The following is a 22801-nucleotide window of genomic DNA, read 5'->3' on the forward strand; positions in this document are numbered from 1 at the left end:
GGTTCCACCACTGAGACCACTTTGATACCCAAACTACTCATAACTCAGATATGAACAAAAAACGCGTGGGCGAGGCTCACAGAAATAACTGTGACAGAAGAGTGAGCAGGTGTGAAAAGAGCATCCTCTAGCCCGCCTCACTGACTCGGTGAGTGTGCAGGTGAGTCCGCTCTGCACTCCTAGCATAGATTAGTTCAACCCAACACTTAAATGTTGGGGCTCAGGGAAGTGACATGCAGAAATGACCCTTTAACACTCTGCAGAAAAAGCCTGCAGCTGGCAAATCTATTCCCATTCATCCCGACAGACTCCCAAATGCCAAATGCTTGATTCTAGGCATTGGGTGTCCATAGGTTGGAAGTCAGTAACCTGCAGATGACCTGCATTTAGTTAAATTAAATAATAAACTACACACAAAGAAAATCAAGGGGAATGTTTAAAAAAACCCTCAAATTCTCTGCAATTCCTTATGAACTAACCATTCTAATCTCACAACCCACAGATGTTCAAGTGACAATAAGCCGCTTGGTAAGATTTACAAAACAATGGTGATAGAACCTAATATTAATACGTCTGGGGTGAGGCGTGCTGGGAAGATAAATAAAAGTAGGATATACAAAATGAATGGTAGAGACCTCGGAAATACCGAGGAACAGAGGGGTTTAGCGTACACATTCAATACCCTGAAGGTGTCAGCAAAGACAGATAAGGTGGAGAAGGCGGCAGATGGGATACTTGCCTTCGTTACCTGGGCTTCTGACTATCAGGGCAGGGAGATTATGTTACAACTTTATAAAACATTAGTTCACCACAGATGGAATACTGCGCAGGTTGATCTCCACACTGAAACAAAGGTGTGACTGTACTGGAGCAGACACATATGAAATTCACCAGGAAGCTGACAGAGATCAAATGTAACAGTTATGAGGAGAGACTGGATGGCCTGTACTGATTTCCTTGGAGATGAGGTGAAACAAGATGTTGAAGGAGGTATACAAGATTACAAGGGGCATAAATAATAGACAATAGACAGATAGATAGGAAACCTTTGCACAAGAGCAAATGTTTAAAACTTGAATCAATGGTTTATGGCAATAAATTTAGCTGGAATCTGAGCAATAATCTTTTGACCTGGAATATAATTGGAATCTGGAATGCACAGTCCAAGTTGGCGATGGAGGCAAAATTCAACATTTACCACAATTCGTTATCTAAATAAGTACTTGAATCACCAAGGTACAATTGCTGGTGAATGAAATGAGTAGAGCCGGAAACATTATGGTCAGCAGACATATGGTGGGCCAACATAACAAGTCCAATGAAAGTGACAAAGGCTATGAGTAGGCTGATTCAGAAGATTAAGATGCACTGGATTCACGGTGACTTCATCATATGGATTCAGAACGGACTCATTCATAGAATACAGAGGGTTGTGATGATACAAAGTAATCTGGCTGGAGGCCTGTGACCAGTGGATTTCTACAGGGAAGTGTGCTGGGAACTCTGCTGTTTGTGATATAAACCGGAAATGGGGGGAGAAATGGCAGATGGAGTTTAATCCGAGCAAATATTAGGTGTTGCACTTGGGAGGTTGAATGCAAGGGGAAATAACACAATTAATGGCAAGCCCCTTAACAGCATTGATGTGCAGAGGGATAGAGGGATGTTTTTGTCCAGTTCACAGCTCACTGAAGGTGGATGTGGAATTTGAAGGAACTTATAAACAATCAGGCCATAAAGGATCCAGAGGAGAAATGATGTTCATCAATAGCAAGCATTTACATAGAGGGGTGGAATCAGATATCATGGAAGGAATATTTGTCAACATTAATATCAGAAATGTTGAAGCAGTGTTCCTCTTCCACAATCTTACTCAGGCAGGTAGTCATTTGATTCATTGATCATCATCCGTTTGGTGGTGCTGCGAATTAGAGCTTGGATCATGTCTGAAGAGGTCTGGATGATTTGAAGGAGCATGGGGGAGGGGAGTGGGTGGGGGTGAAGTGACTTTCTATGCAAAATCACATCCACATCGTTACAATACGCCTACACTATAACAGCTAAAATGGAAGCTCTTTTATATTCGTGAGATTGCATTAGAAAGTTATCTAACGGTACAAAATTTGAATGCAGGGCAAATGCGTGATTATTATTGACAGTGCAGTGAAGAACTCAAGAAAAAATCCCTTTGATATCTGCTGAGATTTTTTTTTAAACCACAACTGAGCAATTTTCACATTCATTGTTCTACGACACAATAGGGATTATTCACCGGCATAATTTAAACTATTGGTTTTAAATGTCACATAAATGTTGGTTAATGATATAATAAATCAAAACTTGATACATGTATATAAACAGGTGTAAATATATTTGGATATACAAATACAATGTGTTATCAACAGCAACAAAAAAATAGCCTCAACCACAATGTACATTCCCTAAACATTGACTTCTCTAATTTTAGATAGCCCTTGCTTTCTCCCTCCTTCCCCTCCCCCTTCCCAGCTCTCCCACAAAGCCTACCGTCTCCGCCTTTTCCTTTCTTTTTCCCACCCCTCCCCCGACATTAGCCTGAAGGGTCTAGACCCGAAACGTCGCCTTTTCCTTCTCTCCATAGATGCTGCCTCACCCTCTGAGTTTCTCCAGCATTTTTTTGTCTACCTTCAATTTTTCCAGCATCTGCAGTTCTTTCTTAAACATTCCCTAAACTTTCTAGTTCTTTCAACATTGAAATGAAACTTGTAGCAATTCTATGTTGACCTGCCACAGAAAGGAGAACAAGCATGATTGCGATTTACAAAACCTATAATCAAGAACTTCAATCTGAAAAATGAAATAACAAATACGGTGTAATCAACTTCAGAAATTAAGTCTACAAGGAGTCAATCCTAATCGCGTCAAATTAGAACAAGAAATATAAATTCATGATTTAAATGTCAGAGCAAACAGAAGAGATATCCGAACAGTTGAAAGCTTCTTTGAAACAAAGGATCACGTGAATTGTTATTAATCTAACAATTAAGCTCTAATTAAAATTAATAGTCAATATAAATTTAAGTGATACGTTTGCACCAGGATAAAGGGAAATTATTTGACTGGTATTTTTGGATAATTTGTATTAAAACAGTAAAAATACTAACTTGATCGGGGTGCTGCGAAAACAAATACGATGATGAAGCACTGAGATGTTCAGAGGAGTTGCGCTTGTGCTTTTTGGAAGTGAACTGGAAAAATCAAAATGTTTCTTATTGGTTATTCATTTATCCTTTTATTTGTTGCTTATCGTATATTATTCCAATTTATACTGCTCATTCATTAAACAGCATTTACTCGCATTTTCTCTGCTTGCTCTCATGTTGTAATTATTTGTAAAGATTATTTTTTTTCTTAGTCTAACATTTACCTGAAGATACCCAAACATTTCCCCATATTACAATCCTTCTGCAAGGACTAAAGCCATTTTCTTCAAACACGACGAGAAATTATGAAATATATTGAGGAACTATAGAAAAATACTTTGGCAAAGTCACTTGCTATTCGTAATGTAGAAACAAAGAACCACAGATGCTGGCTACTAAGCTTACAAACAAAAGGACACTAAGTGCTGCAGTAACTCAGCGGGTCAGGAAGCATCTCTGGAGAACAAGGAGAGGCGATGTTTTGGGTTGATGCCCTGATTGTGGAGGAAGGGGGGGGTGGTGGAGGAAGGTGGAGGAAAAAGCGGAGAGGCAGGACAAAGTGTGGCAGGTAAGAGGCCGACAGATGCAAAGAGGGTTTTTGATTTTGTGGATGGTTGGAACGAAGGCCACAGATAAGAAAGGAAGGTGTGAAGGAAGGAACTGCAGATGCTGGTTGCAACTGAAGAGAGACACAAAAAGCTGGAGTAACTTAGCGGGCCAGACAGCATCTCTGGATAAAAGGAATAGGTGAGGTTTTGGGTCAAGACCCTTCTTCAGACAAGGTGTGGGAGTTTTGAAGAGCTGTGGATTGTAAAGCCGGAGGAAAGAAAGAGGAAGGGATGGATGGAGGGGATTAACAGGTGGTTCAGGTGGGGCACAGGAGAGGGTGGAGGAAATTGGGTGTTGAAGGAAAATTTGGTGGTTATCTAAATATGCAGAATTCAATGTTAATACTGTTGGGTTGTAAGCTACCCAAGTGGAATATAAAGTGCTGTTCCCCCAGTTTGCTTGTGGCCTTATTCGGTCAGTGGAGTGCTGTAGATGTGGTGCGCGTGAACCTCTGCATCTCCAGGAAGGAGTCCTGTGGCCCCTGGATGGGGGTGAGTGAGAAAATATAGCAGCAGGCGACACATCTCCTGTAGTTATTCATTACCCAGCAGTTATCTTCAATCCTTATTTCATCTGGGGGGGGGTGAGAAAAGGGAGAAGGGCGAGCAAGAGCAAAACTATGGGACACACAGGATATGTGCGTGAGGGATCCATGTATGACAGTCCAGCGCTGCCTACGTCCATCTCCTCCCCAAAATCCACAAACAAGACTGCCCTGGCAGACCTATCATCTCTGTCTGCTACTGCCTAACTAGAGATGCTGTCTGAACCACTGAGTTACTCCAGCGTTTTGTGTCTATCTTTTGTTTAAACCAGCGTCTGCAGTTCCTTCCTACATATTTACGCACCTGTATCAGGCTTACTGATTATTATGGAACCAATGTCTGACTGTGGAGCAACTTATCTCGGACTGTTAAGCAGGTGTTATCAACCAGAGGAGTCTGAGCTGCAGCTACCAAATTTGACTTCCTACTCCTCTGCTGATCTTGCTATTGAGACAAGCAGATGACTGCCATGCTGCAGACAAAAGCTGGAAGCTCTTAGTAACCGATCCCCAACTTTGTGCGAGGGAAGGTGTGTCACAGTTAATTCTGCGATAATGTGATAGTTACATTAATACAAGACCTTGTGTTATAGAGAACCGCATTCTGAAGATTACTGTGTTGTAGAGTCATAGTCAGACAGCGCTGGAACAGGCTCTTCGGTCCATCTTGTCCATGCCGACCAAGATGCCCAAACAACACTAGTAGCACCTGCCCACATTTGGCCCATATCCCTCTAACACTTTCTGTCCATGTACCTTACCAAATAGACAATAGACAATGGTGCAGGAGTAGGCCATTCGGCCCCTCGAGCCAGCACTGCCAATGTGATCTTGACTGATCATCCACAATCAGTACCCCGTTCCTGCCTTCTCCCCATATCCCTTGACTCCGTTATCTTTAAGAGCTCTGTCTAGCTCTCTCTTGAAAGCGTCCAGAGAATCAGCCGCCATCGCCCTCTGAGGCAGAGAAATCCACACTCACAAATCTGTGTGAAAAAATGTTTTGCCTCATCTCCGTTCTAAATGGCTTACCCCATATTCTTAAACTGTGGCCCCTGGTTCTGGACTCCCCCAACATCGGGAACATGTTTCCTGCCTCTAGTGTGTCCAAACCGTTAATAATCTTATATGTTTCAATAAGACGCCCTCTCATCCTTCTAAATTGCAGAGTATACAAGCCCAGCCGCTCCATTCTATTATCAAATGCCTTGTAAATGTTGCTATAGTACCTGGCTCAACTACCTCCTCTGGCAGCTCGTGCCATATACCTACCACCCTCTTTGAGAAAAAAAAGTCGCTCCTCGGGTTCCTATTAAACCTTTCTCCACTCACCTAAAACCAATGCCTCCTGGTTATTGATTCCCCTATCCTGGGTATGTCCTATCTATTCTCCTCACAATCTTAAACACCTCTAGAAGATCACCTCTCAGCCTCTTGCTCTCCAAGGAATCTTATTTTTTGTACTCTATGCCTCTCTAAGAAAACACTTGATTGTGTTATCAATCAATCAATCAATCAATCAGTTTTATTCGTCACATTGCACATAAAGTGCAAGTGAAATGAATTTGTCAGCAGCGGTACAATGATAAAGAACACACAAACACAATAAAAATGTAACACAAACATCCACCACAGCATTCATCACTGTGGTGGAAGGCACACAAATTGGCCAGTCCTCCTCCATTTTCCCCCGTGGTCGGGACCTCAACCCTCTGCAGCCATCGTCGCTGCTGGCGTCCAGAAGATAAAAGGACAAGGGGAAAGTCAAGGTAAGTCCAGGATCGGCTCTTCCCCAATGGAGACCGCGGCTTCCGGCTGGTGTAGGCCGCAGGACGGTGGTCGAAGATTTAAAGTTCGCGCCGCAGCCAGAAGCACCGCAGATTGCAGGGCCAACAGACGAAGCACCCCTCCAGGGATCCCCAGCAATGGTAGGTTGCTACCGCGCCCGCGGGCCGGCGGTGGAAGCTTCTTCTTCCCCCCGGGTCCCCCACGAGGGATCCCGGGCTGCAGTTGCCGTGCTAGCTGGAGCTATGCAGACCGCGGCTTCAGGCTGCCGGCTGCCATGGGCCAGCGAAACGGAGCGCTACCCTCCGGCGAGCCCGAGCGAGGGCTCACCCGCTCCACGCCGAGTGTCCACGCTGCGCCCGCCGCTGGAGCCCCGGGCGGGTATCCGGGAAAGGCAGTGCCGATCCTTGTTGTTAGGCCATGGGGGAGGCGACCTGGAAAAAGTCGCCTCTCCGTGGAGGAGGCGACCGAAGCGGTTTCCCCCTCACCCCCCCACACAAGACACAAAGGAACATTAAAAAATACATTAAAACATACTAAAAAAATAAAAAGTAGAAAAAAACAGACACGCTGCTGACAGGGCGCGGCTTTCGGCGCCCCCACCAACCATACCGACTAAGAGACATACAGCATAGAAACAGGCTTTTTGTCCCACCACAGGAACATTAAGGAGCGTTTTTTGAGAGCGAGGTTAAAAAGAATCCAAAGGTATTTTAGACATACATTTTAAAAAAAAGACTAACTAAAGAGAGGGTAAAAACACTCAAGGACAAAGGGGAGGATTTATGCCTGAGCTAGAAGTGGGTGAGGTATTAACTTTGCATTGGTGTTTATCAAGGAGAAAGGCGTGGAGGATAGCGAGATCATAAAGGAGTTTGCAGGTATTCTGTCACACACTGATATCAAGCAGGTTGTGTTGGTTTTGTTTAAGAATGTTAAGGTGGGTAGGTCCTGAGGGGATCTATCCTAGATTATTCAGAAAGAAAACATTGTTGGGACTCGACAGAGATCTTTGAATCCTCCTTCGCGACAGGTGAGGTTCCAGATGTCTGGAGAATGTTGTTCTTTTGGGAACAAAGTAGAAAATGATGGACCGGCGGTGTACCTTGAATCAGTGTTCGGAGAACTACTGGAGAAGATTCCGAACGATAGGATTTACTCATATCGGGAAAAGCAAGGATTAATTAGGGATAATCAGAAGGCTTTGTGCAGAAGAGGTCATGTCACATAAACTTTATTTTGTTTTGCGGTCACGCCGATGATTGATGAAGATAAGGCAGTGGATATTGTAGCAAAGCATTCATCAAGGTCCCTACGGCAGGTAGAGTAGCGTGTCCCTGGCATTCATCACCTCTATATTAAAAAAACTTGCCCTGCGTGTCCCCTTTAAAAGTTGCACCTCTCTCCTTAAAGCTGTGTTTGATTTTCCATCCTGGGAAAAAGGTTCTGACTGTATACCCTATCAATAGCTCTCAATAGTTTTTAATTTTATATACAGGTCCACCACCGATTTTCCGGCACCCTTGGTTCCAGAGCCTTGTCCAACCAACAGAGGTGATGCAATGATAATTCGGGCATGGGACCCTATTCATAAAGCTGTGCCGAGAAGAAGGGATTCATGTACAATTATGGGGACGGTGGGTTATAATTGAAATGGTGAATGGATTTGTGGAATAACAATGCATCATATTAAAGCATCTAAATTGTGGCTGGACGTTGCTGTTTGGGTGAATGAGCCCTTAACACAGGTTGTAACATTGGCTGTGATAGGGTACAAGTTGCAAGTTTCCTCACATGGGCGGTGTTGAAGAGGCAAATGGTGAGTGTATATCACGGGTCACACGGGGCTGCAGGCGGGGAAATTTGCACCGACCGAATGACTTGGTCATGGGTGACCAGGTCTGAGACCGAATGGTGGGTTGGATGGTGTTGAGGACATTGTGGGTTGGATGGCACTGAAAGAGAGTTGGAAACATATTTTCCAGTTGCTGAGCGAACAGAAAACACTGCCTTAATGCTCTGGGGGGGAATGGCGAGCCAAAGAGAACTCAACACCACCTCAAGATGCAGGGCTTACTTTTTTCACTTGGTCCCTTTGATTCACGCCCAGAAGATCTTTGCTTGTGTTTGGCTCCATCGCAGCAGATGATGCCATGGACACAGTCACATAATTGCCCGCAAACTAATTTAACGAATGTTTGTGGCTTTTATTCTACGTCTTTTTCCCCATTCAGAAAACACCACCCATCCAACATGGTTTACCAGTACCGACAACACACTCACACCAGACCTATTCTGCATTTGCAAGAGGAAAGAGCCTTTACAGAGAAACAAGGAATTGCATATTCTGGTTTACCAAAAAAAGCACCCACAAAGCATTAGAGTAACTCAGCGAGTCAGGCATGAGGCTGAAGTGTTCCAATCTGAAATGTCTCCTACCCATATCCTCCAGACATGATGTCTGATCCGCAGACATAGTCCAGCAGTTTGTGTTTTTTTGTAGAGTCTTTATAAATATGAATCGTCGGCAATTCATTCCAAACGGTGATCGTTTACTTGTGCGACCCTTGATCCCCAGGTGGGCACAGGTAATATATTTATGGGTATAGAAAGATGGCACCAATGGCAAAGATCTGGAAAATGTGCTTCCTTCAATCGATACAGATTAGTTGAACCTCCCATCTGCAATTATGCCGAGATGCTCCGAAGGGAAGTCTACATTTGACCAATGCAAAACTCAACGGGTCTTGGGCATATCACAGGCAGCATAATTGTACATTTTAATTATCTCCTGTTAAAACCAAACTGACCAGATACTATACAACAGTTACATTTTGTCCGGGTTAAAGAATGTACCAGGCTATCAGTTGCCTGAAAATCAGTGATATACATGTACTTCTATCATAACCCTCTGCAACCTCCAGCGTTCCAGAGAAAACAATCCAATCTGTCCAACTTCTCCCTGCAGCTAATACCTCTTAATCCAGGCAACATTCTGGTAAACCTCCTCTGCGCATTTTCCCAAGCCTCCACATCTGTCCTGTAATGGGGCACCAGAACTCCATGCAATATTCCAAATGTGGCCTATCCAAAGTCCTATAAAGCTGCATCCCAGTGCCATGGGAGGTGTTACTTAAATAACAACATTTAAGAGGCATTTAGAAAGGCACATGAATGGTGGAGAGTTATAAACGGATCATATGAGATTAATTTAAATTGGCATTTTGATTAGCACAAACATTGTGGGCCACAGGTCCTGGTCCTATGCTATATTGTTCTCTGTCCTGGTCCTATGCTATATTGTTCTCTGTTCAGAGTCTAATCCTAAAATCCTACTATTTTTATAGTCAAATCCCTCTGATTCTCTGCCATCCACCTTCACATTGGAGAAATTTACAGTCCAGAAGCCAATTAAGCTCGCAATCACCATGTCATTGGCATGTGGATCATTCCCCCAGCCAATTACCTAGGGGAAACCGAGGCAGTCACGTGGAAAAAGTATAAACTCCACTTGGAGAACATGAAGGTCGGGATTAAATCTGACTGCCTGGAGTCATATGGCAGAAATATTAATCGTTGCACCACTATATTAACTATTGTATCATCATCATCAAACACTTGTAGATTTTTTGCATTATCCACCCTCTCAAAAGTAAAGTTAAACATTAATTAACCTTATTCCTGCTTCACTTTACTTTTTCTTACACTGAATCTGCCACAAATCCACTCATTTCATATCTTCAGAACTTTACTCCACTTTATGTTTGTTGCAATTTTCTCTTCCTGAAAATTTTGAAATTGCGTTCTATATATTAACTATCAAATACAATAATGGATCTCAAAAACAGCACCGTTCCTTGTAATGAATAACTGGCAACTTTATTGTAGAAAATCAATTTGGCGTGTAATTTTTAAAGAGACACAATTGCAACCCTGTAGGTGAAGATGGACAGAATGGGACAAGCTGGATGCTGCTTTTATATTTATTTCTATTACTATGCCCAATGTGTGATGCCCTGAATTGCCTTTTGAAAGTCCATCTACACTTCAACTGCACTGTCACAAGTAGCTGTGGACTGTACTGAAGGAATTGTAGAGATTAAGCCTTAGCAATAAAAAGTTGAAAAACCTCTGCAAATTAAACTTTAGTTGTACTCGGAGCACGAGGCAAGCAAATATTTTTACCATTAAAAGTTCTACCGTACATGTATTAAATTATCTTCCAATATTCTCTGCATTTATAAAATATTTAGACTCAATTAGACAAATACTGTTGTGTTTGAACTCAAATGATCTATTTTAGTCAAATTTGATCAATTAAACACACATATAAAACACCAATAAAAATTCATACAATAATCAGGTGGTTTGTTATAATCTGTTATGCATTGGCTTGAACGGTGAAAAAAGGTTTTCAAAAAAGAATGCTATAAACACCTAACGCCGAAAAATTGCAACAACCGTTCTTGCAAGAACTATGGCAAGAGCTTGAAAGAGCAGTATAATGGGACAAATTGCATATTTCTTTCAAAAAGGTGCAGGAAACAGATGAAGTGTTGGAAACCATCATCAATGCTATGTTTCAAAATAAAATATTATTAATGGTTTCACAAATTTTGCAGACCCAGCATATTTTCATTAAATTTTGCTTTATTCTCCCAGCTATGAATTTTTCCGCTATCCTTAATCAACATTCAATTTTGCAAAGATGGAAACTCATGCAATATAGTTCAGTGAATTGTCATCATACATACTCCAGCTATTGATGTCATTTTCATTGTGCGTACTAGCACTCCATTTCATAGAATGTAAGTAACTGCATTTACAACCAAGGTGTTCAGACCTAAATACATTCAATTTGATTCATGAAATTCTGTTGCAAAGAAGTGTTCTTGGACAACTAGTATGAAGACAGAAAAAGCTGAAAACATTCGTGAAGAAAGGAACAAAAGGTAATAATTTATGTTTATAAAACTTTAAAACCTGGCAAATGCTCTGCAACCCAAAACATTTCTGCAACATTTTCCGCTTTCATTTCAGATCTTCAGACGTTGATGAAGCTTAAGACTTTTCTACCAAAATGTTCAGGTTGAAGGGGAAAAATCCATTCACATCGTTCTTTACCAAATCCTTCTGATATGAGCATAATAACACTTCTCAAACAGTAAGCATATTATGAAGTGGCAGTTCTCTGAATTATCCACCACATTTGCTGATGACATCTACTTTACAATATTCTTGACAGGTTGCGATTTAAGTTGCAATTCCCTACCTTTTCGAGGTCCGATTGTCCTACACCATACGTGCTGTGGCGCCAATTTGTCAATACTAAAGGTTCTGGCTTCCTGTCCAAGCTTCTGCTTTTACTAAGAACTTCTTGTTGTTTTGCTGAGAAGTTGTACTATTGATTGAAAACAAAACCAAAGTTAACAACATGCTTCCCGATACACCAGCGCTGGTTAAAATTGATCAGCAGCTTTAATAAACTGATACGGTAGAAAAGATGAACTTAATAGTAGCCTTAATGTATTGGTAGGATAGGAACAATAACAATATTGAAGGTAAAAAGAGAGATCATATGGAATTTGTGGCTTAGTCTTTCCAACTGCCTCTGCGTGCTCAGGTCCCTGGATTCAGCTGCTGGAAAAGGACAAGTCACTCTCAAAATGTAAGCAGCTCTACAACAGGGGATATTCTTGGCCAGCTGCTGCATCCATTACTTGATCATACCTTGTAGTTCCAGCTGAAACACCGGTACTTGCAGAGTATTTTTTCTACTTTCTGCTTGAACTCGGACGTGCTCCGATAAAGGATGGTGGCAGCCTTACCCATAGTACCCCACCTGTGACACCGTGAAAATGCAAGCCTCGTGATGTTAATACTCAAGGAACAGAGACACGTCTTCACCATCGGTAGATTTTTCCCTTCTGATTTACTTGCATCAATTTATTTGCATCAATTAGTGGGTCAACATGTGATGAGCGTTTGACTGCATTGGGCCTGTACTCGCTGGAGTTTAGAAGGATGTGGGGGGGGGCCTCATTAAAACTTAGTGAAAGGCCTGGATAGTGAAAGGCCTGGATAGAGCAAATGTGGAGTTGTTTCCACTTGTGGGACCAGAGGTCATAGCCTCAATATTAAAATGATGAATTTCTTTCGTCAGAGGGTGGTGAATTGGTGGAATTCATTGCCACAGAAGGCTGTGGAGGCCAAGTCAGTGGATATTTTTAAAGGCAGAGATAGATTTGTACGGGTGTCAGGGGATTTGGGGGGAAGGCAGGAAAATAGGGTTGAGAGGGAAAGATAATGACCTAATTCTGCTCCTATAAGTTATGAACATGAATTTATGAGTTTTGTTATATCCAATTGTTGCTATGGAGACAATTGTCAACTAAAATCACAATAAGGGGAAGGAAAAAAAATATGAAGGTAAACTAGCCGATAATATAAAAGTGGATACAAAAGTTTCTTCAGATATATAAAGAGTAAAATGGATACACAGCTTATACAGTAATAGTCACAGAACGTGGGTCGTGTGAAACACATTTTGCAGCCCATTCCTGCATTCTTTTCTTAATTTCTTGCAAATCCAGGCCAATAAGCAGCGAAACACTTGATAAAATAGAATAGAATATAATGCCTTTTATTGTCATTCAAACAGCTTGGTTTGAACAAAATTACATTTTCTACAGTCTTACATTACAAAAAAAACCCCAAGACCCACACTTAACACAGTTTACACAAACATCCATCACAGTGAATCTCCAACACCTCCTCACTGTGATGGAAGGTAAAAATCTTATCTCTTCCCTTTGTTCTTCTCCCGCGGTCCAGCAGTCCAACTGCAACGTCGAGGTGACTGGGGCTCCCGATGTCAAAGCCCCTGGCAGGCGATGGTAAGTCCCACGGCCGTTAAGCCGTGCCGGGCGATGTAAGGCCCTGCTCCGAGTCCTTTAAACCCCGCGATTCCAGCGGGAGAAGTTGCTGTTGCGGGAGCTCCAAAAAGCGGTCTCCCACCCGGGACCTGCGAGCTCCCGATGTTCCTGTCCACCGGGCCTGCGGCCGGAGCCTGCGAAGCTCTGAAGTCGGGTCGCAGCCGCTTCAGCTCTTCATGTTCCAAAGACGGCCAGCTCTGCGATGGCGAGTCCGCAGGCTCCGTGACTGGAGCCCTTAGGTTGGTTCCAGCCAGAGGCTCCCGCCAGCTCCACGATGTTAGGCTCAACGACATCGGAGACCCGACAGGGAAAAAGTCAGGTCCTCGTCCAGGGAAGAGACTAACGGTTTCCCCCACCCCCCACATATGCACAGCTAAAGAAAAATAACAACTAGACTCAAGACATACATTTAACGAGACAAGATACAAAAAGACAGACAGACTGTAGTCGAGCCGCTGCCGTTAGGTGCCGCCACACCAATAATTGCAAAGCATTGTTTCATCATATCCCTTAAACTAATATGCCCGGCAGAAAAATAAAATTGAATGTATGGCATACACAGTTAACAGAAAACACTCCTGCTAAAATAAATCTTTAGAGATAGCTTCAAACACAGTATGTCATCATTACATCTGTTGCTTCAGGCATTTAAGGAAACACAATTAGCTCTTTCTTCAAGGAGACTCAACTTAATGTCAAATGTAGCATATGAAAACAAATAATAATTTGTTTCTACCAAAGCAAACATCAAATTAAATCGCCATTCATTTTGTTCTTGTATATGTCCAGCCTTACTGCTCCTGGACACGAGGGATCAGGTTTCGCTACAGTTAAATTGGTGAGCAGGTAAGAGCGGTTAGCATGAGATTCATAAGGTCATAAATGATAGGAGGAGAATTGGGTCATTCACCCCATCAAGTCTACTCCATCATTCAATCATGGCTGATCTATCTCCCTCCAAACCCCATTCTCCTGCCTTCTCCCCATAACCCTAGACACCTGTACTAATCAAGAAACTATCTATCTCTGCCTTAAAAATATCAATTGACGGCCTCCACAGCCTTCTGTGGCAGAATTCCACCGATTCACCACCCTTTAATCAACAAGTGGTGAACAATTCCTCCTCATCTCCTTCCAAAAGGAAAATCCTTTAATTGTAGTCCTAGACTCTCCCACTAGTGGAAACATCCTTTCCACATCCACTCTATTCAAGCCTTTTCACTATTCTGTGCGTTTCAAAGAGGTTCCTCTTCAATTTTCTAAACTCCAGCGAGTACAGCCCCAGTGTCGACATACACTCATCATAGGTTAACCCAATCAATCCTAGGATCATTCTTGTAAACCTCCTCTGGACCCTGTCCAGTGCCAGCACATCCTTCCTCAGATATTGTGCCCAAAATAGCTCACAATACTCCAAATGCAGGCTGACCAGCTCCATATGGAGCCTCAGCATTACATCCCTGTTTTTCTATTCCAGTCCTCTTGAAATAAATTGCGTTTGCTTTCTTTACTGCTGATTTGACTTGCAGATTAACTTTTTGGGAATCCTGCACCAGCTCTCCCAAATCCCTTTGCACCTCCAATTTCTGGATTACTGACTGCCCTGCCCGTGGTAGAATAAATAAAAAGGGACCAAGATTAGACTTTATTGCCTTCCATTAGTGAGGAATGTGGGGAATCCACTGTGGTAGATGTTTATGTTAACTTTTATGTAATTGTATGTCTTGTTGCTTTTTTTGTAGTATGGCTGTATGGTAATACAAATATCACTGTACCTTAATTGGTACACGTGACAATAAAAGACCTATGAAATCTTTGAGATTAACTTTTTGGAACTCCTGCACCAACACTCCCAAATCCCTTTGCACCTCTGATTTCTGGATTCTCTCCCCATTTAGAAAATAGTCTACGCCTTTATTCCTACTACCAAAATGCATGACTCCACACTCTGCTACACTATATTCCATCTGCCTCTTCCCTGCCCACGTCCTTCACTGGTTTCTCGATACTACCTGCCCCTCTACCTATTTTCGTATCATCTGCAAACTTGGCCACCAAGCCTTCATTCACCTCATCCAAATCATTAATATACCAAGTGAAGAGTAGCAGCCCCAGCATTGAGCCTTGTGGGACTCCGCTTGTCACTGGCAGCCAACCAGAAAAAGCCCCCTTTATTGCCACATTTTGCCTTCTGCCATCCAGCCAACCTGCTACCCATGCTAGTATCTGCCCTTTGATACTGTGGGCTCTCATCTTCCTTAGCAGCCTCATGTGTGGCACCTTATCAAATGCTTTCTGAAAATCTAGGTAAACAACATCTACTGACTCTCTTTAGTCTGTCCTGCAATTTCAAAGAAATCCAGCAGATTCATCATTTTATCGTGAACATCTACAGTAAGTATTCCATAACCTCATCCTTTATAATGGACTCCAAAAAGCTAACCAGACTAACCGGCCTATAGTTCCTATTATTTTGCTTTGCTCCCTTCTTGTGTAGTGGGGTAATATTGGCAATTTTCCAATCGTCCACTAACTTCCACCACCTGACTCTCTTGAATTTCAGGCACGTTGCTGATGTCTTCCACTGTGAAGATGCAAAAAAGTTATTCAACTCCTCTTACCATTTCTTTATTCCCCATTAACACTTTTCCTGCATCATTTTCCAACGGTTCAGCGTCCACTCTTACATAGAAACATAGAAAATAGGAGCAGGAGTAGGCCATTCGGCCCTTCGAGCCTGCACCGCCATTCAATATGATCATGGCTGATCATCCAACTCGGTATCCTGTACCTGCCTTCTCTCCATACCCCCTGATCCCTTTAGCCACAAGGGCCACATCTAACTCCCTCTTAAATATAGCCAATGAACTGGCCTCAACTACCTTCTGTGGCAGAGAATTCCAGAGATTTCACCACTCTGTGTGTGAAAAAAAATGTTTTCCTCATCTCGGTCCTAAAAGATTTCCCCCTTATCCTTAAACTGTGACCCCTTGTTCTGGACTTCCCCAACATCGGGAACAATCTTCCTGCATCTAGCCTGTCCAACCCCTTAAGAATTTTGTACGTTTCTATTTTGTAAGTACCTCTTTTTACTCTTTTTATAACTGAAGAAACTCTTGCTATCCTCTTTTATATTATTAGCTAGCTTACTTTTGTATTTCATTTTTTCTCCCCATATTGTCTTTTTAGTCACCTTCTGTTGTTCTTTAAAAGCTTCCCAATCCTCTGGCTTCCCACTAATCTTTGCAACGTTACATCCTTTTTGTTTTATACTGTCCTCGACTTCCGTTGACTGCCACTGTCGCCTCTAGAATCTTCCTTCCTTTTTGGAATGAAAAGATCAACGAAACATAGAACATAGAAAAACAGGTGCAGGTGTAGGCCATTCAGCCCTTTGAGCCAGCACCGCCATTCAATATGATCATGACTGATCATCTAAAATCAGTACCCTGTTCCTGCTTTTACCCCATATCCCTTGGTTCCATAAGCCATAAGAGCTAAATTTAACTCTCTTGAAAACATCCCGTGAATTGGCCTCCACTGTCTTCTATGGCAGAGAATTCCACAGATTCACAACTCTGGGTGAATTTTTTTTCCTGCTCATCTCAGTCTTAAATGGCCTACCCATTATTCTTAAACTGTGACCCCTGGTTCTGGACTACCCCAACATGGGGAACATTTTCTAGCCTGTCCAATCCTTTAAGAATTTTATATGTTTCGACAAGATTCCCTCTCATCCTTCTAAATTCCAGTGAATACAAGCCCAGTCGACCCATTCTTTCATCATATGTCAGTCCCGCCATCCCGGGAATTAACTTGGTTAACCTACTCTGCACTCTCTCAATAGCAATAATGTCCTTCCTCAAATTAGGAGAACAAAACTGCACTCAATACTCCCAGTGCGATCTCACCAGGGCCCCGTACAACTGCAGTAGCACCTAACTCAAGGGTTTCCAACATGGGGCAAATTTAACCCCAGGGGATAAATTTTGCCTACCCAGGGGGTACATTTTGCCTACCCAGGGGTTAATTTGTTGATTGTGGATTGGTATATATTTGTTCTCATTGACTGACCGTGTTTAGTTCTGGTATCTGTTCATCATTAGTTGTTCATAAATAAGTGAAATAACATTGTTATGTGCTATTAAAGTTGCCAGGTGTAAATGGGGCAAAAACGGTTGAGAATCCCTGACCTAACTCAAATCCTCTCACTATGAAGGCCAACATGCCATTCGCTTTCTTCACTGCCTGCTGTACCTGCATGCTTACTTTCAGTGACTGATGTACAAGCACACCCAGATCTCGTTGCACCTCCCCTTTTCCTAATCAGATAATAATCTGCCTTCCTGTTCATGCCACCAAAGTGGATAACCTCACATTTATCCACATTATACTGCATCTGCCCACTCACCCAACCTATCCAAGTCACCCTGCAGCCTCATAGCATCCCCATCACAGCTCACACTGCCACCCAGCTTTGTGTCATCCGCAAACTTGGAGATGTCACATTTAATTTCCTCGTCTAAATCGTTAATATATATTGTAAATAACCGAGGTACCAGCACCGAGCCTTGCGGCACCCCATTAGTCACTTGCCTGCCATTCTGAAAAGGACTCGTTAATTCCTACTCTTTGCTTCCTGTCTGCCAACCAGTTCTCAATCCATTTCAATACCCTATCTCTAATGCTCTAATTTTACCAAATCTCGTGTGGGACCTTGTCAAAGGCTTTTTGAAAGTCCAGATCCACCACATCCACTGGCTCTCCCTTATCCATTCTACTTGTTACATCCTCAAAAAATTCCAGAAGATTAGTCAAGCATGATTTCCCCTTCATAAATCCATGCTGACTTTGACCAATCCTCTCACTGCTTTCCAAATGCGCTGCTATAACATCTTTAATAATTGACTCCAGCACATTACAGTTCCAATGTAAGGCTAACTGGTGTATAATTCCCCGGTTTCTCTCTCCCTCCTTTCTTAATCCTGCATCTTCCAAATTATTCCTAGAAATTTTTGCCATTGCTGTTCCATCGTCATCCCTGCCAGGGTCCCTTGCCAGTCAACTTTGGCCAGCTCCTCCCTCATGCCTCTGTAGTCCCCTTTGCTCAGCTGCAATATCAACACATCCAATTTCACTTTCTCCCTCTCAGGTTAAATCTTATATTGTGGTCACTACCTCCTAGTAGTTCCTTTACTTCGAGTTCCCTTATCAAATCCTGTTCATTACCCAACACTAAATCCAGAATTGTCTTTGCCCTAGTAGGCTCCACTACTAGCTGCTCTAGGAATCCATCTCAGAGGATTCTAAATTGCTAAAATTCTAATTGGAAATAAAAATTAGAGGGAAGGGAACACATGTTTGGGGTCTCTAATTCCCATCAGTAAAAAGATCAAAGTTAAAGTCAAATTAATTTGTTACATGAAACGAGAAGGTGCAGTGAAATGAATTTGCCAGCAGTGAAACACTTAAAAAAAAGAACACACAATACACAATAGAATTTAACACAAACATCCACCACAGCATTCTTCACTGTGGTGGAAGGCAATTAAGTTCAGTCAGTTGGATACTGTTTTGTTTCACCAGTTCGTATGTATTTTTAAGCAATAATAAACCATATCATGGATTTTAAGCAAAGAGCATTTAGCTTTGATAATAACCAGAGGAAGGACAGATTACTCTGCATGCATAAATGCATGTTGAAGCAGTACTACTTGGAGGATTCACATCAATTTTGGCACAGCTGCAGGGCTATGTAGTTCCAAAGTACAGGATACACAATATTCTCTGCAGATTAGAAACTATGAATTTTTAGAGCACATATTATATTCATTAGATACAAAAGTCATATTGAAACCACATTGTTTTCTCCTTTATCTCCAACCCATGATAGCTTTGAAGTTTCAGAATGGCCAATTGAAATGGTGAGGTATTATAATCATCATCATTCAGCACAGAAACAGGCCCTTTGGCTCAACCTGTTCACGGCGAACCAACGTGCCTGCCCGAGCTGGACCCATTTGCCTGCATGTGGCCAGAGTATCTCTAAATCTTTCTTGTCCATGAGCCTGCCCAACTGTCTTTTGTACATTGTAGTTGTGCCCACCTCTACCTCTTCTTCTTGCAGCTTGTTTCATATACCCATCACCTTTTGTGTGAAAACCTGCTCCTCGATACCCCTTTAAATCGTTCCCATCCCATCTTACGCCAAAATCCTCGAATTTTAAAGACTGAAGAAAAGACTGTGACTATCAACTTTATATAGGCCCCTTGTGATTTTGTAAATCTCTAAGGTTACCTCTCAGCGTCTTTTGCTCGAGGGAAAAGAGTCTCAGTATCCAGTCTCTCCTTATTACTCAAGTCTCCAGTCCTGGCAACACCTCTGTGCATAGTTTCTGCATCCTCTTTAACTGAATCACATTCCATAGTAAGGCAACCAGAACCGCACACAATATTTCAGGTGTAGTCTTACCAACGTCTTACACAATTGCAACGTGATGTCCTAACTTTTGTACTTAAAGCCCTGTCCAATTCAGGCTGGCACACCAAATACCTTCTTCACCACCTCACCTACAACATTCCCGAGGGCCGTCGTCTACTGTGCATGTCCCACCCTTGTTTAACTTTCTAAAATGCATCACCTCACGCTTGTCAATGTTAAATGCCAACTATCATTCCTTTCCCCACATTCCCAGTTGATTTAGATCCTGTTGCAACCTAGAACACCCTTTTCCCACTGATCATAGACACACAACGCTGGAGTAACTCAGTGGGGCAGGCAGCATCCACTGTTCACTAGGCCACAGTGTAGTGAAGGGGCCCAGGCCAGTGCACCCTGAAAAAATCATCCCTATTCCAACAGCACGTCAGGGGCTACAGTGCGTGGGGGTGAATACTGTAGTCAAAGAGAGATTAGCAGCAGGACAGGTGCATGGTAAAGACAGAGGAAAGACTGGTGGTTTCATATTCATTTCACTGCTTAACAGGAAAGGCGGACAAACTCAGGGCGTGGATTGGCTTGAGGCCTGGGATATTATAGCCATTATAGAAACATGGCTGAGAAAAAGACATGACTGGAAACGCCAGGATATGATAGAGATGCAGGCAACAGAAGGGAAGGATGCCACAGAGAAGGGTGGAGGAAGAAAGAGTTGTCTCTTTGATTTGGGACTAACATCGCCGGAGCTGATACAATCCCAGAATATTATCTTTTCAGGATGATTGACTAACTGGTTGATGTTGCAATTTCCTATCAGCTCCGACTGATCTCCACACATGTTGCCTGCAGGAAATGCCTTTTGTCTCTGAATTATACTTTTCTCCAATCCACACATGTCCAAGCTTTATATTTTAAGGCCCACTGGCATAATTTTTTATATAAAGCTGGGTTTTCTTCCCACAAGTCTCCTGACTAGACAAGCGACTTGAATGAGGAGTCGGCGCATGGTTCTTGAGCTTATTGTGACTCTCACTGCCTCCAAATCTTTTTTTCCAGGGCATTGCTTGTCTTTCTCGGATCCTTCCTACTTTCCCAAATCAGCAAGGCTCATCTCTCCGCATGGAAGGCTGCTCTGGAAGATTAGATTGCATGGGATCCAGGGAGAGCAGGCTAACTGGATACAGAATTGGCTTCATGGAAGGAAGCTGAAGGTGGTGGTTTCAGACTTGACGCTTGCGATTAGTGGGATGCCACAGAGATTGATGCTGGGTCCATAGCTGTTTGTGGTTTACATCAATAATTTGGATTATAATGTACATAGCATAATTAGTAAGCTTGTACATGACTCTAACATAGGTGGCATAGTAGACAGTGAAGAAGGTTCTGAAAAATTGCAGCAGGATCTTGATCAACTGGGCACGCAGGCTGAGGAATGGCTAATGGAGATGAATACAAATAATTGTGAGGTATTATATTGTGGGAAGTTGAACCAGGGGAGAACCTTCACAGTGAATGGCTGGGCATTGGGGAGAGTTGTGGAGCAGAGGGACCCAGGACTACAGCTACATATTTCCCTGAAAGTGGCTATCCTCTCACAGGGAGAGGAGATAGTAAAGAAGGCCTTCATCACTCAGGGGACTGAGCTCAGAAGTTACGTTACAGTAGTACAAGACATAGGTGAGGCCACATTTGAAGTATTGTGTTTAGTTCTGGTCACTCTGCTATAGGAAGGATATCATTAATCTGAAGTGCAGAGATGCACAAGGATGTTTCCAAGACTCAACTTGAGCTATAGGGTGACGGTTGGCAGGCTAGGACTTTAGTTCTTCAAGCACAGGAGACTGAGGACACAAAGTGCTGGAGTAACTCAGCAGATCAGGAGCATTTCTGGAGAATGTTTCTGTTGACGTTTTGGGTCAAGACCCTGCTTCCAAACCGTAATTTAAAATCATCTTTTTTTTCATGACACTTTTTTTTACGTCCATTAGGGATACCGCTTAACATAATGGTGGATGAAGCCTTTTGCTTAAACAGCTCTTTCCCGAGAGGAATGTTTTAATACAAGCTACAGACACAACTCATTACCTTCCACAGGTAGACAAAAGTGCTGGAGAAACTCAGCGGGTGCTGCAGCATCTATGGAGCGAAGGAAATAGGCAACGTTTCGGGCCAAAACCCTTCTTCAGACCGAAACGTTGCCTATTTCCTTCGCTCCATAGATGCTGCTGCACCCGCTGAGTTTCTACAGCACTTTTGTCTACCTTTGATTTTCCGGCATCTGTAGTTCCTTCTTAAACTCATTACCTTCCACACATGGAACACTGTAAATATCTGGAACTAGTTAAAAAATATATATTTTATAAACGCTGCCTGCTTGCTACATCAAGCCGTAAGAGTCAAAGCAATAACTTGAATTCCATTCTGAGAATTATAAACATATTTCACATAAATTTTGGTAAGAAAACAAAATCAGGAAACATCTGTTGGCTTACACCACTACCTTTTCAACAATGGAACCACGTAATAACAAATGATTGACTGGATACATGGATATTCAAAAGAGCAATTGTGTCAAGCAAAGGAACCGCCACTAAGGTTTGTGTGCAAGGAGTTTCTGGATATGCTACCTCAATTATCCATTTCACTTTCCGTATTTTTCTATTTCCAACTTTTTATCTCTCCCTAATTCCCTATCAACAGTCTCTTGTTTAGTCAATTAATTCTTAACCAAAATGACAAGAAACGAATGAATTAGATTGAGGTGTTACAGATCAAAACTTCAGACCCGACATGGAAACATGGTCCACTAGGCAGCAGTATATATGCTTTTGAACATGGATTAGATACTACAGGCACCAGAACGCAGTAGAAAGATATCCCTAAAATGTTCCCAATGCTTTTTGTTAAGTGAGCCAAGGACAGTAACCTCTTGCGAGCTAATGCAGGGGAATCAATTAAATGCAGCCAGCTACACTAGCCAGCTTGCCCTAATGCCAGACCTCCAAAACAGACACTATTTTCCAAGGAAGTAGTTAATCAATAGTCAATAGTCTATTTATTTGTCATTTGGGCCCCTGGAGGTCCAAATGAAATGCCGTTTCTGCAGCCATACATTACACACAAATAGACCCCAGACACAACACAATTTCATTTTACATAAACATCCATCACATAGCTGTGATGGAAGGCCAAAAATAACTTATCTCTCCACTGCACTCTCTCCCCCCCCGATGTCAGAGTCAAAGTCAAAGCCCCCGGCTGGTGATGGTGATTGTCCCGCGGCCATCAAAGCCACGCCGGGTGGTGC

General features: G+C 42.5%; 1 protein-coding gene across 4 annotated transcripts in view; it reads right to left on the minus strand.

Moving 5' to 3' along the window:
* LOC129715213 (rho GTPase-activating protein 12-like) overlaps positions 1-22801 on the minus strand; it is a 136849-nt gene that overhangs the window by 52957 nt on the left and 61091 nt on the right. For 3 of the 4 annotated variants that reach the window (XR_008726460.1, XM_055665090.1, XM_055665077.1), the window contains 2 exons: positions 11393-11521; positions 3144-3227 (listed from right to left, as the gene is read on the minus strand). Coding sequence is in view for 3 of the 4 variants with exons in the window: in XM_055665090.1 (XP_055521065.1) it covers positions 3144-3227; positions 11393-11521 (213 nt within the window). In the remaining variant the exon portion in view is untranslated. The remainder of the gene's footprint in view (positions 1-3143; positions 3228-11392; positions 11522-22801) is intronic. The other variant, XM_055665085.1, reaches the window with a different exon arrangement.

Source organism: Leucoraja erinacea, chromosome 2, assembly GCF_028641065.1.
Source record: "Leucoraja erinacea ecotype New England chromosome 2, Leri_hhj_1, whole genome shotgun sequence".
Taxonomy (NCBI): Eukaryota; Metazoa; Chordata; class Chondrichthyes; order Rajiformes; family Rajidae; genus Leucoraja; species Leucoraja erinaceus.